Genomic DNA, 16263 nt, shown 5'->3' with positions numbered 1-16263 from the left:
TGAAATTAATTTCCAATTTGTGGGTTGCGCCTTAGGGGATGTAGTCAGCGAAGAGGGATTCTCCATGGATGGTACTAGTAATACTTTTACAGCATCCATTACTTCCTAATGCCCTGAGCTTGGATCTTGCCCTCCTTGTCCTGGGGTGCCTTGGACTTCAGGCGGATCAGAGTTTCTGATGGAGATGGAAAACGCACCTTCAAACCGATGATGTTGTTATTTAGTTCACAGGAGACCAGTTTAACCTCAAGATAGTCAAAATCACCCACAAAGGGGAGAAGCATTTTGCCCCAACTATGTCCTGACGTATGACTGATGGGTATTTCCTTACATTGTGCATCCAGGAGATCACTTTGTTGGTCAGCGACTAATGGTCTTCTCTCAGTCCAGGTGGCAGCTTGGCACATTGTACGTGTAAGTAGTGCCACTGGCCCCAGGCCTTTGCTCCAATGTAGAGGGAATCATTAAACTGGCAGATGAAAAACTATAAGAGTAAGTCGCCATTGTACTTGAACTAAAAATAGAACCCGGGCTCCTGCATTCAGACTCCATGCACCCTGTTTACAATCTCATATACTGCAGAAGAGTTGGGAAGGAGGATTTAGGATGCATGCCCACATGGACGTGTCCTTCCATCACACGCCCCTAAAGGGATAGATGCGCTGGGAGCCTTAGGGCCTGGTTTAGATTTCGGCAGATAAAGTACTCTGTCAGAACAGTGATGGATATCACATCTGCCAAAATATAAATCCCACAGGAAATAGTGGGGTATATATTTTGGGGAATGGATTTCCCTACTGTTGTGATGGAGTACCCCATCCACTAAAATCTAAATCAGGCCCTTATTTCTGATGTTATGGGGCTAGAAGATAAGGCTAGCCACAACTTCATCTGAGAGCTAGCAGTGTCTGGAAGGGAGTACACATGTGCCATAGCTGCCTATTGGCTGCTGCTGGAGAAGGGGGGTTACTAAACTCTGGAACTCTGTTAGATGATACATCTGGGCTATCAGAGATTTTACTACATGTACAAGATCTGTGACAGCTTTAAAAAAGTGCTTGTGTTATGTCTGGAGTTTAAACAGATTGATTTTCGAGATTACCCAGGTCCCCCAAGGATACTGACACAACCTTGTTAGCGTTGTCCAAACTTGCAAGAGGGGCATAGCAAATGCCGCACGGTACATCAGTCAAAGTAGAAGACACCGGCTATATAGTCTCTATGGGGATCTCTGGTGCAAGTGTGATGTCTAGAGGAGCATTTGCCACATAACCATTACTTAATCTCAAATGGTTACTGGTTTGTAACCACATGAGTGTTGCGTTTTTCAACGCTTTTTAGGTAAAAATGTCTGCCAAAGGTCTCCCACACTCCCTAGGTCCATGAGGTTGGGCAAGGTGAGAAGCAGGCTGAGATTTTTGAACGTTTAACATTGTTTCTACTTCTTTGATTAATGTATCAAGCTCTGCTAAAGTGTTATTACTTGCTGCCGCACTTGAATTTTTCTTAGAAGTGGAGGCCTGCTTTGACGTTTCGATCAATGTCCTCTTCCCCATATTAGTTATCTGCTAGCTGCGCAACCAAAAACCTAACAAAAACCACTGCCCAGTCCACAGTCATAGAGGTTTAAAGGACCTACATTCCTGGAATTGGGAATGTCAGAGGAGTGGCCCAGCTTAGCCTCCTCCGGGCGATGATGGGTGCAAGACAGGCCTGTCCTTGGCCCGGGATTTACCCTGGTGCGACCAGCACCTGTCCGACGCAGCCGGATAGATGAGTGCGCTTTATAACGCTGGCGTCATCACAGGGCTTGCTCCTTTCAACCTTCTAGTCCAGGCAGCCAAGATTCTGGGACTAGTAGTCTCCTGGTGTTTGTCCTTGGCATGTTGCACAGTGGGATAGATGACTGCACTTTGTAATGCAGGTGGCATCACAGGGCTTGCTCCTCCAGCCCCTCTAGTCCAGGCAACCAGGATTCTGGGTCCAGTAGTCCTCTGTTGTTAGTCCCGTGGAGCGGCATAGAGAAGTGCACTTTATAGCGCTGGTAGTGTCACAGGGCTTGCTTCTCCCACCCCTCTAGACCAGTCAACCAGGATTCAGGGGCCCTGTTGCTGGTCCTTGATGTCCCTTTATTTTTAATTTGAAAGCATCACCAACCATTCAGTCCACAGAGGTTTTGGTGCAGAGGATCCAAACTGCGCTTTTGGCAACCTGTGGAGGAATAATACTGGTGTCGATGTTAGTTTGGATCAAGGCTGTGTTTGTCATCCTTGTCCATTCCTTATCGCTTGCTTCATCCGGGATTCTCTTTATCGCTGACTTTTCTTGTTGCAGGCGTCCATTCCACCTTCTTGGTGTCCTTATTATCTCTAGTAACTCAGATGCTGGAGTTATGACCATCAACTGACTAACCAGATCATTAAGTCCCCCGTTTCAGCCCTGATCCCTTCCCAGGTTCAAGTTTATTCAGGAGTGTGTAGTAGGTTGTCTTGCTTGATATTTCCTCGGGTATTGGCTGCGTTACCCTTTTTATTTGTGACTTGATTTACTAATCTACTAGTTTGAATTCATGTATTTATGTATGTATTTATTGATTGTTTATTTATAGTTTGTTTATTAAGCGCATGTTCACCACGTTTACCAAGTCTTCTTATAAATCAACCAGAAGTGTGTAGCCAAAGAAAATAGCTAGCTTCCCAAGGATGATCTAAATTTAAATAGCACTGGTTCACTTCTACGCATAAGAAGAAGGGTGTTCCATAATCAGTAGGCCTGTCCTCTCTTTTATGCACGGAGTCTCTGCAGTCGTAAAATTACTATTAGTTAGAAGTTTGTGCATCGCAACAAAACAAACAAACACACAAACATGTACATTTATCTTTGTGAATCATCCTCATGGAGGTACGGGCAAGAAAGTGAGGGATAGAGATATGGAAAAGAGATAAGAAACAAAGGGCCAGATGTAGCAACGGGTTTACGCATCACAAACAGCGATTTTCGCTGTTTGCAACGCGCAAAACCCACATCGCAATGCCCTAATCCCGTTTTGTGAGTCGGTAACCTGGGTACCGACTCACAAAACGGGACTGCGAGTCGCAAATAGGCAGGGGTGTTCCCCTTCCTATTTGCGAGCCGCAGCGCGATGCAGGATCGCTTTGTGAACGCTGTCGCAAAGCAATCTCAGTTACCACCAGTGTCACACTGGTGGTAACCCATTCGCAAAAGGGAAGGGGTCCCTATGGGACCCCTTCCCCTTTGTGAATGGCCTGGAAAACATTTTTTCAGAGCAGGCAGTGGTCCTAAGGACCACTGCCTGCTCTGAAAAAATGAAACTGACACGTTTCATTTTTTCATTTTGTAATGCATCTCGTTTTCCTTTAAGGAAAACGGGCTGCATTAAAAAAAAAAAAACTGCTTTACTTAAAAGCAGTCACAGACATGGTGGTCTACTGTCTCCAGCAGGCCACCATCCCTGTGAGTGCTGCGAGTCGCAAGGGGGTCGCAAATTGCGACCCACCTCATTAATATTAATGAGTTGGGCCTTTGCTACCTCCTTGCGAGTCGCAATTCAGGATTTTTCTACATCTGGTGAATTTGGAAAAAATATAGACAACAGTTTCCAAACATTTTCCCAGCATGTTCTGAGGGGAGATGTAAAAGTAAACTTTTGGGAAAAAGAGGCCTCCTTTTGCGTGGCCACATATACTGAGGTAGTAGTAAGAAAAAGATGAAGAGACGTATTCATTAAAAGTTCCTACATTGCTGTGCAGCAAGCAATGTTTCTGCACTGTGTTGTGTGAAGGGGAGAGAGCCGAACAGTGCTGTATCTACTAGGATAAGGAGTTCTGTCCCTGCACGGACGCAGAATGCTGCCTAATGCCAACACCAAGGTGCAAGGGTATCTGCGTAATGGGCAGGATTGTTTTGTGGAGGAAGGGATGTCTTCCTGAACAAAAGCAATCTGTAGAGGCCTATTCAGCCCACAGAGAAAAACAAAGTAATAAGGAGAAATAAAGATATTTATTTTTGTTATGCCTCTGTCAGGTAGGCGCACCATTTTTAGACAAGCCCAGGTTACAAGTATTTGTAAATCTGGGTTTGTGTCAAAATACATGGGCAGATGCAGAGAACGCCCATGCTCCATCTATGTAATACCTACCCGATGCAAGGTACCACAAGACTGCACTATGCATTATTTAGTTTTTACTAAACCATGCAAACCCACACAAAGTAGCTTTGTGTGGCTTAGCAAATGCCAAATAGAATTTTGCATCATGTCTGTGCCACAAAAGTAACACAACCCCAACACAAAACTTTTGTTAATCTGGCCCACATTAGGTAGACAAGCAATAATGGAGGATCTAAAGAGAAATCAGGAGAAGTTAAGGATTTAGGTGAAATCATAAATTATTCCAGAAAGGTAAAAGATCTTTAGTACTCTCGCTATCCTTCTCCACCCCTCTCTCAAAATCTTCCCATAATATATTGAAAGAATGCTTTTCAGTCTGAGCATTCTCATGTAAATGTTAATATTAGTCATGCTCACATGCTAGAAATGGAAGCTAATTCTGTCTTTCACCATTTCATTTCCCATAATTCTGTTTTCACTGCAGATTCCTTGTTCAGCTGGTAAAGCTGAAGCTCAACATAGAAGATTATAGAAGAAACCCAATCATTGCCGCATTTCTGTCCATGATGGACAGGTGTTGCAAAGCAGATGATAAAGAGGAATGTTTCCTGGTTGAGGTAAATAAAACACAGCACTGACCTGCCACTGTGTGAATGATACATTTGTAGGTTTATGTCCAGCCTGTTCTTGGTGATATTCTCTCTTCCTCTCACATTACACTGCTTGGCTGTACAGTGAACCCACTAGTAGGAATATGTCACTTCGAACAACTCTGAAAAGCCAGTTATACTGGACTTTGCCTTACCAAATAAGCCTTGGAAAATCCAATAGGCCTGGCTTTAATTTGCCAAACCATGTAAACACAGTGTTGGACATGGCCCTTTTTTCAGGGTCATCCCCAAACTGTTTCCCATCACCCTCCTGTTTTTGTTAGCTTTTAGGACTCTGCAGACTTTACCACTGCTAACCAATGTTAAAGTGTTTGTGCTCTCTCCTTTAAACATGGAGCAATTGATGTACACCCAGTTGACACATATAGTGTACTATAAGTCCCTAGTAAAGTGGTACTGCATGTAGCTAGAGCCTTTAAATTAAATGCTACTACTGGGCCTGCAGCACTGATTGTGCCACCCACTTACGTAACCTCAGGCCTGCCATCACACCTTGTAGGTGCAGCTTTAAGCTGTGAATTGATAAATGGACTTTTTGACAGACCTAAACCTCCATTTGGGTACATATAGGTCACCCCTAGGGTGGGCCCTAAATAGCCCACAGGGCAGGGTGCAATGTATTTAAAAAATAGGTCATTTACTTTTACGTTTTACATGTACTGATAGTGAAAAATTCCTAAATTTGTTTTTCACCATTGCAGAAACAAGGCCTGCCTGGCCCATAGGATAACACTGGAGTTACCTTAGTATATTTAATAAGGATACTTTCCAAATGGGAGCAGGTAAACGTTCATGTTTGGTATCTTTGGAACTGTAATAACAAAAAAAACTCTTATATGGTAGAGGTGAATTTTGAATTACAATTTTGAAAAGGCCACCTTTAGAAAGTTGGCTTTTTTTCTGCCTTAGCAATTTTGTGCCTGCATCCTGTCTCACATGACTAGATGTAGTTGGTCTTTGTGTATTCCACCTAGACAGCCACACACAATAGAGAGCTCAGGTGTGCCTGGATGGGCCCTCACTGACAGGATGGGAGGGTGGACCAGGGCATAGACCTACTTACACCTGAATAGGCTGTGTCCTGCCTTCACACAAAGGTGTGGGTACCCCCTGTAGTTAGTGTGGAGCCAGGGTAGGGGAGGCAGGAAATCTTAGCACTTCAAAGTAAATCCTCTAGAAGTTTCTTCCACTTCAAAAAAAGGCACCAAGTATAAATATTGGACCTCAGACACCAACTCGTCAGTACACTTCTGGACCTGTGGAAGACTCTGCCAGTAAGAAGGACTGCTGTGCTGCTGAGAGGACTGCCACTCTGCTGGACTGATGCCCTGAAGGACTGCTGCCTGCTGTGCTGACCAGATTCCCTGCTGCCATCTTGCCTCGGTGAGTAGGACTGGACCTGCAACCTGTACCCTAGACCACCAGAGTGACTCCAAGAGCTAGTTTCAGGTAATCAGCACCAGGAATATGCAACTGTGAGTCCTAACCTGCCAAGTCGTGCCTTCCCAGTTCTGGACCTTTGGAAGTGGGCCTGAAGGTGCTCTCCCAGCCATCTAAGGAATCAGCAGAACCAATGCATCTACTCTGCTGTGTGGTGCAACCCCAAGCAGAACTAATGCATAACCTCTGCTGCATGGACTTTCCCCATGCCAGGACCTCACATAGCAGCCTGCAGCCTCATCAGAGCTGCCCCTGTATGATGTATCATTGAAGCAGGCCCATGTATGGAAAGCCCCTTGTTGATGGCAACCTTGACGATGATGCATGACTTTGCATCACAAGCCCGCAGCTTCTCCGGAACTAGCCGGTGCGGGACTCATCACTGATGAAGGACTTTATGTCATAAGCCCCCTCGTCCATGGCCTCCTTGACAATGTGATGCAGAACCTTGCATCACAGCCTAGCATTGTCTTGAAAACAACACTATGCAGTGCATCTCCAACCCGGACTTCACATCGCCTCTGCTGCGCACTACATCCTTGACACTGGACTCTGCATCTCTTTGCAACCAGGATTAGGCACTGTTTTCAGCAGGCTTAAGTGGGTTCCTGTAGCTGGCCGCACTCTGTTGCAGTCGGTCTGAGAGTCTGACTTTGTTCTGGTCCAGTATGACCAGATAACCACAGTTGGGGCTTTGTGCTTTTCGGCACTATTTTTCACTGAAATCTTTGAAACTGCAAATCTCATATTCTACTAATTAGATTTTTTTCCTTTTGGTCTTGTTGTGTTTGTTAAATGTATGCTATCTTTCTAATATGGTATGGAATTGTTCTGGTGTTGTGTTTTTACTTCATTGCTGTTTTAAATGTTTCACAAAAAATGTACACATCGTCTCTAAGCTAAGCCTGACTGCTCTGTGCCAAGCTACCAGAGAGTTGAGCACAGGTTAATTTGGGGTTTGCTTGTCACTTCACCCATGCATGGCTTGTGGTTAATGCTTGAATAGGGTTTCACCCCACGCCCCCTCAACCAGTAACCCAATGTCTTGCACGTAGGCATTTGCAAATGCTTTTAACCTGCATTGTATGCAAACATTTTGTTTCTCTCATTAAGGTCTGGTCTAGGGGTTTGCCAATCGTGGGTATAAAGTAGAAAACATATTGGTTTCTGTATAGAATGCACATGGAGGACAAAGAATGGCATGCAACAAACAGCGTGATGATTGTACTTTTCACATGTGAAAGAGTCCCTCACACTTTATAATGGAGGAACTTCCTGGAAGGTGGATTGATATACCAAAGAACCAGCAGTATGAAGTGAAAGAGTGAAAGACTGAAATTCTCTGGGTGGAATCAAAGCCCACTCAATGTGTATTCTAAAGAATTAGCAACAGTACATCTTGCAAAAAGCTGCACTGTCAAGATAGTCCTACAAATTGTTCAGTAAAGAGCATGGGTAGCATAGTGGTGTCAGCAGCTGGCTATTGGTTTTGAATACTACCCTATGGAGGACAAAGACAAAATGATATGGTGTAACCTCAAAATAGAACAAATAGGCTAGTGATGCTGAGGGTTGCTTTGCCATAGAACCACCCAAAAATGGTTAAAACTTAATTGATTACCACTGCACTTAACAAACTCCAAGACACTTTCTCTCCACAATTCCCTATTAACAGGAATGGTTTACTTGCTTTTCTCAATTTTATGTTTGTGTCCGGTTGTAAAGGTGTCACAAAGCTATTTAGTTTGGGAACGTGTGTAAATGGTTTTATAATTGTTTCTGTAAATTGCCAGTGAGAACATTCATATTTGAACCTTAATGCCTGAGCATGTAACATTTTGTGAGATACAATGTGTCTTTCACCTACACGTCTTTACTTGCTTTGAAGGACTTATATACATTGGGTTGCTACCGCTGGGTCTTACACCTACGTTGTCTCTATAGCTAGGGAAAGGTGCTGGAATTCTAAATTACTCTGAGTGTGGGTAGAGGGAATGGATGGTGGCAGGGGGCAGAGTAGGATAGTCACTTTCCAATTGATGTTCTGATTAGAGTTTATGCCTATGCCTACCTATGCATTTCTTTCTTCGTAAAAAGTGTATTTTGCTTGGTAGTTGCTGGTTGAACACCAGACTGATCCCTATGGGCCAACGATATGACGGTAATCTTTGAAAAATAATCATTTCTATGAAGGACTCTTCATCTCACAACTTTTTTCTACAATTTCCAGGAACCCAAACTGATAGAGATGTGTCAACATATTTTTGAAACGAAAAATTCAATTCAAGAGGCTGCTTAGTGGATTAACGGTAAAGTTCTCTTAATAACTAAACAGGGTGCTTTCAGTTCTGCATGGAGATATGAATAGTTTATTTCACTGTTTCTTCTTTGCTATCTTGTTTTTTTGTGTTTTTTTTGGTAACTGTCACCGGCAAAGTATCTAGACCATATGTAGGGTGAAAGGCACCCAAAAGTAGAAAAATTATTACCCTTCTAAGACGTTTACAGCTCATTATTCAAGGAAGTAGCTCTGCCCTGGTAGCACATGCCACCCTTCAGAACTGGCAACAGGCGAGGTGGAAGGGCTCATTTTCATAGGAATAGTCTTCATTTAAAGGCTAGTTCTAGGCTTCAAAGATGCTGTGATATATTTTTATTACAATGCCAGTAGGAGGAGAAGGATCACCACTCAGAATTAGATTAGTATTCATTCGGTCCATTTCTGGGTGAGATTCTCAAGGGCTGGTGCTTGTCTCTCTGTCTCTTCCAGGACATGCGTTTGAGAGACCCTGCAAACCTCTGAGGTACACCAATCGTATCCATTACCTGCGAAAGGTGGAACCAAACACTCCTCTTCCACATGCTGGATCATTTCTGCATTGTAATAGGGTGTTGAGCTGAGATATCTTCAATGAACTGTTAACCTGCCCTACCCTTATTATAATTTAGGCGTATGCCTAACTCACTTTGCCTAACTCACACTTTGCCTAACTCTAGAGTTCAGAGTATAAATGTACCCTCTTCCTGGCTGGGTTACTAAACTTCACCTTGACTCTGTCATCGTCAAGTGTTATGGCTTTTAAAATTTCCTGGCCAAGTGGAGAGATTTGACTTCTCTTGATTGCACGAGCTTGAGGTGGATTGCAGGAACTACTGGTGTTTCATGACATTTTCCATGCCAATATGTTTTTTAGGACGACAATGTTCAACCACTGGGCCCTCACTCTGCTTTTAGGTTGAGAATTATTCGGTTTGTAGGTCATGAGCACAAATGAGATCAGAATATTTCTTCTTTTTATCCCCTTCTAGAGAGGATGCAGACTGCCATTGAGTTTGGCCTCATTTGTTGTTTTTAGTAGTTGCAGCACGCACCTTCGAGATGGGAGTAAACCATCATGGGCCTGTACACTCATACCTTGTGCTGCAACACATTTTGGTGAAGAGGTTTAGCCTTCTGCAGGCAGAACATTCTTCCCTCAGTTACGTACATCTCAGGAGGCTGGTCCCCATTTGTGCATTCAACACATTCATGGTGGTACAGACTCCCTTTCACTTCTTTTAGAAACACTGTGTGAGATGTCTTGTCCTCCTATCTTGTCAAAGCTCCCCAGATGGGCATTCAGAACATCTGTGATCTTTGTTAGTAATGGTTATGTGGGTCAGCTCTATCTTCCTCTTGGTGGCCCATGCCCATAACAGCAGAGTGAGTATGGCCTTGGGGCTCATCTGTGGCTCATATAGGACAGTCTACAGAGGACAAATAATCTGTAACTTTTGATCATTTGCTCTTTCATCTCTTTCATCTGATCATCACCTGTGCATGTGCTGGCTAATTCCATGAGTTGTGCATGGCAGCTGTCCAGTGACTGCCTCTCCTTTTGCTGCTCCAACGCTGCTGTCCCGTTGTCAAAAATATCACTGTCACCAGTGCAAGGGAGGTTGAGTCTGTATTTCTCTTTACTTGCATTGTTGCCACAGTGGCCATTTTATCCATGCATCAATTTCAAGCTCACTCTTAAAAGACCTGTTCAGTCTTCCAATCCAGATTTCCAATGCAGCTGAGGAAGGAGCTATCTGTTCACTGAAAGATGAAAATGGGGAGGATTGACATGGGCCAAATTCTTAGAAGGAAAGACATTGGCCCATTAAAGGTGAATACTGAAGGTGTTTACCAGGAGCCAAAAGTATGGGACTGTTTAAGAAAGCAAGTTACACTTGTGAAGAATTTGCATGTTTCAGTTTACTCCTGCAGTATTGAATAACATACTATTGTGGGCTATTCACAACAATTACAGTTAAAGTTACTCAAAAGAATACACTTGCATGTCTCCACACAATGAAACAGCGAGTGAAGCCAAACTTATGAGTGTAGGTTACAACTGCAGAAAAAGGAGAAGTAGATTGTCCTGCACCACACATGACCACCCACTAATAATGCAATACCCTCCCTTAGGAAATAATGAAAGCAGGGTCTTAAAGTAAAATCCCATAGGAAATAATTTCAAATTCAATTAAATTATTTCAACTTTTTTAATGCATATATAACATCAACTAAATGTATAAATAACTCTTATTTTAAGATGGAATATTTTAATGAACTTTTTACAATTTAGAAATAAGTTTAAATTGATTATGTAAAAAAGTGAGTAGATTAATTTAAAATAATACTATACTTAACTTTTTGCACTTGTATTACATAATCAAAATTTTACTTTCAGTGGGTTTTTGTTATGAAATATAAAAAAAACGACTTTATTTTAATTGATTTCTATTAATTAAATAATTAATTGAAAATGAAGTGAATAGTGCTGTAGCATTTTTATTACGTTCAAAACTTTAAATAAATACATAAAATTAATTTACAAGAATATTTTACATAAACATATTGTTAGTAACAGTTTTTACATTTACCTTTTAAAATTTTCTCTCTACTTTACCACAGGGAGATCTTCTCCCCGGTGGCGGGGATCTCCCTATGGTAAATGATAGAGGAAAGTAAAGAAATGTATTAAAGTTGAGAAAAAATAAATTACAATTATTTTTCTTATGTTTAAATATAAAATCCACCTAAAATAAAACAGTTATATGTTTCGGTATTAATAATAATTAAAATTAATGTATAGAATTAATAAAAGGGGATTGGAATGCATTTTAATAAAAAATAAGGTTACATTAATGCTTACATTCAAAAAGGTTACACAAATATTTGACAATAAAATAGAAAAACATTTTTAGATACTTTTTTAACTATGTAAAATGATTTCATTTATATTAACATTAGTTCCTGAAGGGTTTTATTTGAGGTCCTATCTTCATTATTTTCCTTGCTAGGGTGTTGCAGAACTAGCTTTTGGCAAGGGTGGTGCTGGACTTATTCTAGCCCTGAGCTGCAGTAAACTTGCAACTATTTTGTGTCCTTTTTGACTGCAGTAACTTTATTGCAGTTTTGTGAATTGCAATTGCCTTACTCTTTTGTGGGTAGGTTAATGTTCCTCCAAAAAACCCTCTCATTTGATAGCAAGCCCCCTTTTCGAGCTGCTCCTCCGGTCCTTCACACATTTACTGAAAAGTAGTAAAATTACATGTGTGAGAATCTCCCCATAAAAAGGATAGGAGAGGTAGATAATTACACAGGTAGGTTTGTGAACAGCGTTTTGTAGTGTCGCATAGGTTCTCATTATCCTAATGAGATGACTGGATTCAGGCGGCATAATCACCTGTGCTTTGGGGGACTGGGTCTAATACCGCACCATGTGACGCCTGTCGGCCAAATCCAGGTTTTTTCCAGCTAACTAGCAGTGCCTCAGCTCCACCCAAGAGCAGGGATGATTAGGGCAAACGGGCGCATGACATATATGACTCCTCAGGGAAATTGTGGTCACTCAGATCTCATCCGTTTCTCTCAGTTACATTAGTCTCACATATGCAAGGACAATCAGAGGCAGAGTATAGTTCAAAAAAGTTGTATTGAATTAACTGCATCTTAGATAATAAAGCATGTATTGCAATAACTGGGACAATGAATCACAATAAGATTAAAATTGTGATGAGGAGCGTAAAACACAAAAATAACCCTACCATACTGTCACTATGGTTTATAAAGATAGTTCATACCTAAACTATATTAGAGAACAGCAGGTTAAGCTCTAATTCTGCCTTTCAGGTTCCCCCTGGGCAGACATCATCCCTCATACCTGAGCAGGAGACCTATAGTCTAGATAGACACAGTTCCCTTATGGGACAGGAAGCAGGTAATCTACACAAGCAGCTGCAGCAAAGCAATCAGCAATCAGCATACAGTCATGGTCATCTGGCTGGAATCTCCCTCTAACGTACATGGGTCAAAGTAGTATTTTTATAATAAAACCTCTGATGTTCCAAGAAAGGATTCCCACTTAAGAGTGTGTATGTTTCTGTGAACATTGGAGACAAAGTGTACCACTTTGCCGGCAACCCATCTTACTACAGCCTTGAGAAAAGCACAGAGTGAGAGAAATGTCTTGTTTAAGAACACAGTGCTGACCTAGGCAAAGAACAGCTAGTTAGAAAAAATAAAACAAAAGTGCAAATGTGGCTAATACTAAATATAACAATGCTGACTAAAATATATCTGGGTTAAAGTGCACAGCGGCAGACCTAGTTTGCTAAAATAACGTGTATAAAACTAAAGCTAAAATGGCTACACAACAGTAGAACTCTAGTAGTACTATTTTAATACTACTAAACATAACACAGAATGCAATTTGTGAATAGGCCTCATACAATTGAATTTGAAATGTGAATAAAGTGCTGTAGGCATTCCAAGATGTACATCATAGACACATTTAGTAAACCTCATCTAAGCTTGAGGTTATACATCTTTTAGAACTAATGTTTATTATTTTTTATTTATAACAACATATATACTAAAAAGTAGAAAAAGTTTTTAAGAATGTTATAACTCCAAGCACAATAACTAAAAAAGAACTCCCCCCAACTCGTGCTCTACTCCAGAGGCTAGGCATTTCGACAAGTAGAGTAGGAGTTTTAGGACCATTGCTACTTGACCAGCCAATCTAGCTCTGTGCCCACTTTAAATTTCTTCCGTTCCAGGCAAGGGAGTAAATAGTTACCTTTAGTTTGTTACTGTCTATGATGGAACTTCAGGTGTGCATTACCTAAGTGGTGGAAAGGTTGAAATAAGAGAGTTCTCATCTTAAACAATATCTGTGCCTCTGGCTATCTACCCTTGTCGTGAGACTGACTTGCCTGATGTTGCAGTCAGTGTTGTATAGTGATTACATGCACCTGGAGAGCTTTTATATAGAGTACATATCTTGAGAGGGGGTCTCCTTTTTGCTTCTATTTTCCATCTTGTTTACCATTTTTCCCACCTCTATGGTACCTATCTGTTCACATTTCTCTTTCTGCTCTCGTACCCTCTCAATCCTCCAAATATTTCAGGTATTTTTCCTACCTGTACTCTTGGTGGATATGTTGAATTCTCATAGAGTTATGTTTTTCTAGCTAGTAGAAGCGCAGATCAGTACATTTTGGAGCACATTTACAAGCCCCATGCGTCTCCTTGCGCCACATTCGCATCATATTTTTAACGCTAATGTAGCATAAGGTAGACATTTCCAATGCACCAAATTTACAAAGTGGCACAATGCTTCCCTCTTCCAGGCCTGTGTAAAAAACCAAACACTGCAGATTAATTCCACCAGCGAAGGAGCAGAATTTATTGGTAATTCTGTGTCACAAGAGTAAAGAGGAATTACCAAATTCCTCCAATTCTTCAGGGGGGGTTAAACATTCCACCCTCCCTTACTTATAGACCATCTCTAGATATATCCCTTATGTCCCATATTCTATTGCTGCAGCAGAATGTTCCACCAACTTCTAGTTAAACTGATAACTTTGTCACATCTTCATCCTGCAAACGTAACTCCGGTGGCACAGCCAAGGAATTATACTATCAAAGGGCTAATCCTCAAATGTTGGATGTAAACTAGCCCCTGCAGGCTTACAAAGGGGATTGAGTACATTTTTAAGGTATTTGGAATTCAAAAATAATTTAAGGAGTTCTCCAGGGAATCATTGACAGCTGCAGATTCCCAGGAAGACTAACATGCATGACAGTTTGCCTATATGGATCTGTAACAGGGCTATAAATTCACAGGTGCAAATGGCACACGAAATGGCATTTACAATTTCCAACAATGTATTTTGTATCTTCCTGGGAAAAATGTTTTCCCTATAGAGAAACGGTTTCCTCTCCCCTGCTATACATCCTTTTTTAATGTTTTAATTGAGCTTTGACTTCCTAAACACCACAACAGTGGTGACACTAAACAACCAATTGGTATACAACAAAACACCTGTTCGAGTTCTGCTAGTTCAGCCATTGCTTTTTCCATTTCCCGGGGCACAGATGAACAGGCACCTGTAGATGTAAATGTGAATGTAGTTCGGCGGTCACACACCCCCAGCAGGGCAATCTAGTAGAAAGGTCCACTCTACGCCTTGCCCCTGATGTTCCCCTCACCACAGTCTACCCCTTTAGCCAGTGCTCCCCGATTAGTGCACTCCTATACACTCTTAGGTGTTCTGACTCCTCTGAGTTTGTAGTTCATTAATAACACGAATGGGCGACACGCCCTAAATCCAGATTTCCTCATATGAAGATTCCACTTCAGAGACGGAATTTTCATCGCAGTAAATACCATTTGCCCACCTTTGTTTTACTTAGCTGAGCAAAACAATGCTACTTTTCATAGAAACTGAGAAGAATTAGTTTTTTCCTATTCAATTGCTCTAACTTTATATTGGAAGTTCAGTTGGGACGGTTTTGAGGTGGCAATATGCAAATAAAATAAAAATGAATCACTAATTGAAATTTGCGATATGATCAGTGAAAGCATACAGGGCAAAAGCAGCAATGCATCTGAAGAAAGCTTTCGGAGTGCATTGTCTTGTTAAAGTAAGACTAAAATAGCCAATCACTGTCCAGCAGACTATGCATGGAAAATGGCGAGTGCGACAACACCAGCCACAGGCCACTTAAACAATTAAACATGTTAAAAGATAAATGAAGAAACTGAAAGAGGGATGCAAACCTATTGAAACAGAGGCAGGCTAATCCTGCAGTGGCAATATGTACTGCCCTCACCAACGTCTACAAACATGGAAATTATGTTCATTAATTATTTTAGGAAGCCACATTGTTAGACTATGAGGGTGGACCCTAGTGAGGAACAGAGCTGTGAGTGAGCTCCTATACTGTCAAATGAACTAGCAGTTAAACATAAAAACAACTTTCGGTAAGAAAGCATAAACTTTATCTTGGTGCCGTGGCACAAGCAGAAAGGCATTACTCACAGGTCCTGCACGTGCTGCATTGACAGTAGTACATCACACAATACTACAATGAAGAAATAAGATAATCTTCATATACCGAATTAGTTAAAAATTAATGATGAAGTTGACCCAATCTATTAATGAAAATCTAATCAGGAGATATGAAATGTTGTTTTTTCTTTAATCCAGCGCATTTATTTCTTCCAAGAAAGTATAACCTGGCCACAAAATGGTGATAGAGCGTTCCGTACTAACAATTTACCTGTATTTGGACGCTCTTTAGGCCGATGAATCTTTTGACCAAGTGGGACTCTCTTCACCCGAGATCAGTCAATTTAATGTAATCAACAATCAATAACGAACATAAGCAACACCCTGATCAACATAACACTTAACAATTAATCCAGAATACATTTCGGCGAACCATGACACCAGTTTATTCAAAGTTAATGAATTTATTTCCCTATATTAACAAAGCTAGCACAATATAGATGTGTCTCAACACCAAATGATAAACGTAAATGAACATTAATAGCTGTCCATAACGGCGGAAAAGATGCAATCTATGCAGCATTTGAATAACAATGCCTTCGATAATGGCAACGCAAATCACTAAAACTATAATCTGTAATGAGCTAATTGCATACATTAGTCAGCATAACAAGGTCTCAAATTGCATTGTGC

The 16263-nt window shown here is 41.3% G+C and overlaps 1 protein-coding gene across 2 annotated transcripts in view; it reads left to right on the top strand.

Moving 5' to 3' along the window:
* Window positions 1-16263, top strand: part of LOC138291226 (albumin-like) — a 447949-nt gene that overhangs the window by 411490 nt on the left and 20196 nt on the right. For both annotated transcript variants that reach the window (XM_069230303.1, XM_069230304.1), the window contains exons 13-14: window positions 4614-4746; window positions 8471-8549. In XM_069230303.1, the coding sequence (XP_069086404.1) occupies window positions 4614-4746; window positions 8471-8539 (202 nt within the window). In that variant the 3' untranslated portion in view covers window positions 8540-8549. The remainder of the gene's footprint in view (window positions 1-4613; window positions 4747-8470; window positions 8550-16263) is intronic.

The sequence above is a fragment of the Pleurodeles waltl genome, chromosome 1_1 (genome assembly GCF_031143425.1).
Source record: "Pleurodeles waltl isolate 20211129_DDA chromosome 1_1, aPleWal1.hap1.20221129, whole genome shotgun sequence".
NCBI lineage: Eukaryota > Metazoa > Chordata > Amphibia > Caudata > Salamandridae > Pleurodeles > Pleurodeles waltl.
Note: the sequence above shows the minus strand (reverse complement) of the source record. Positions and strands in the feature narration are given on the sequence as shown.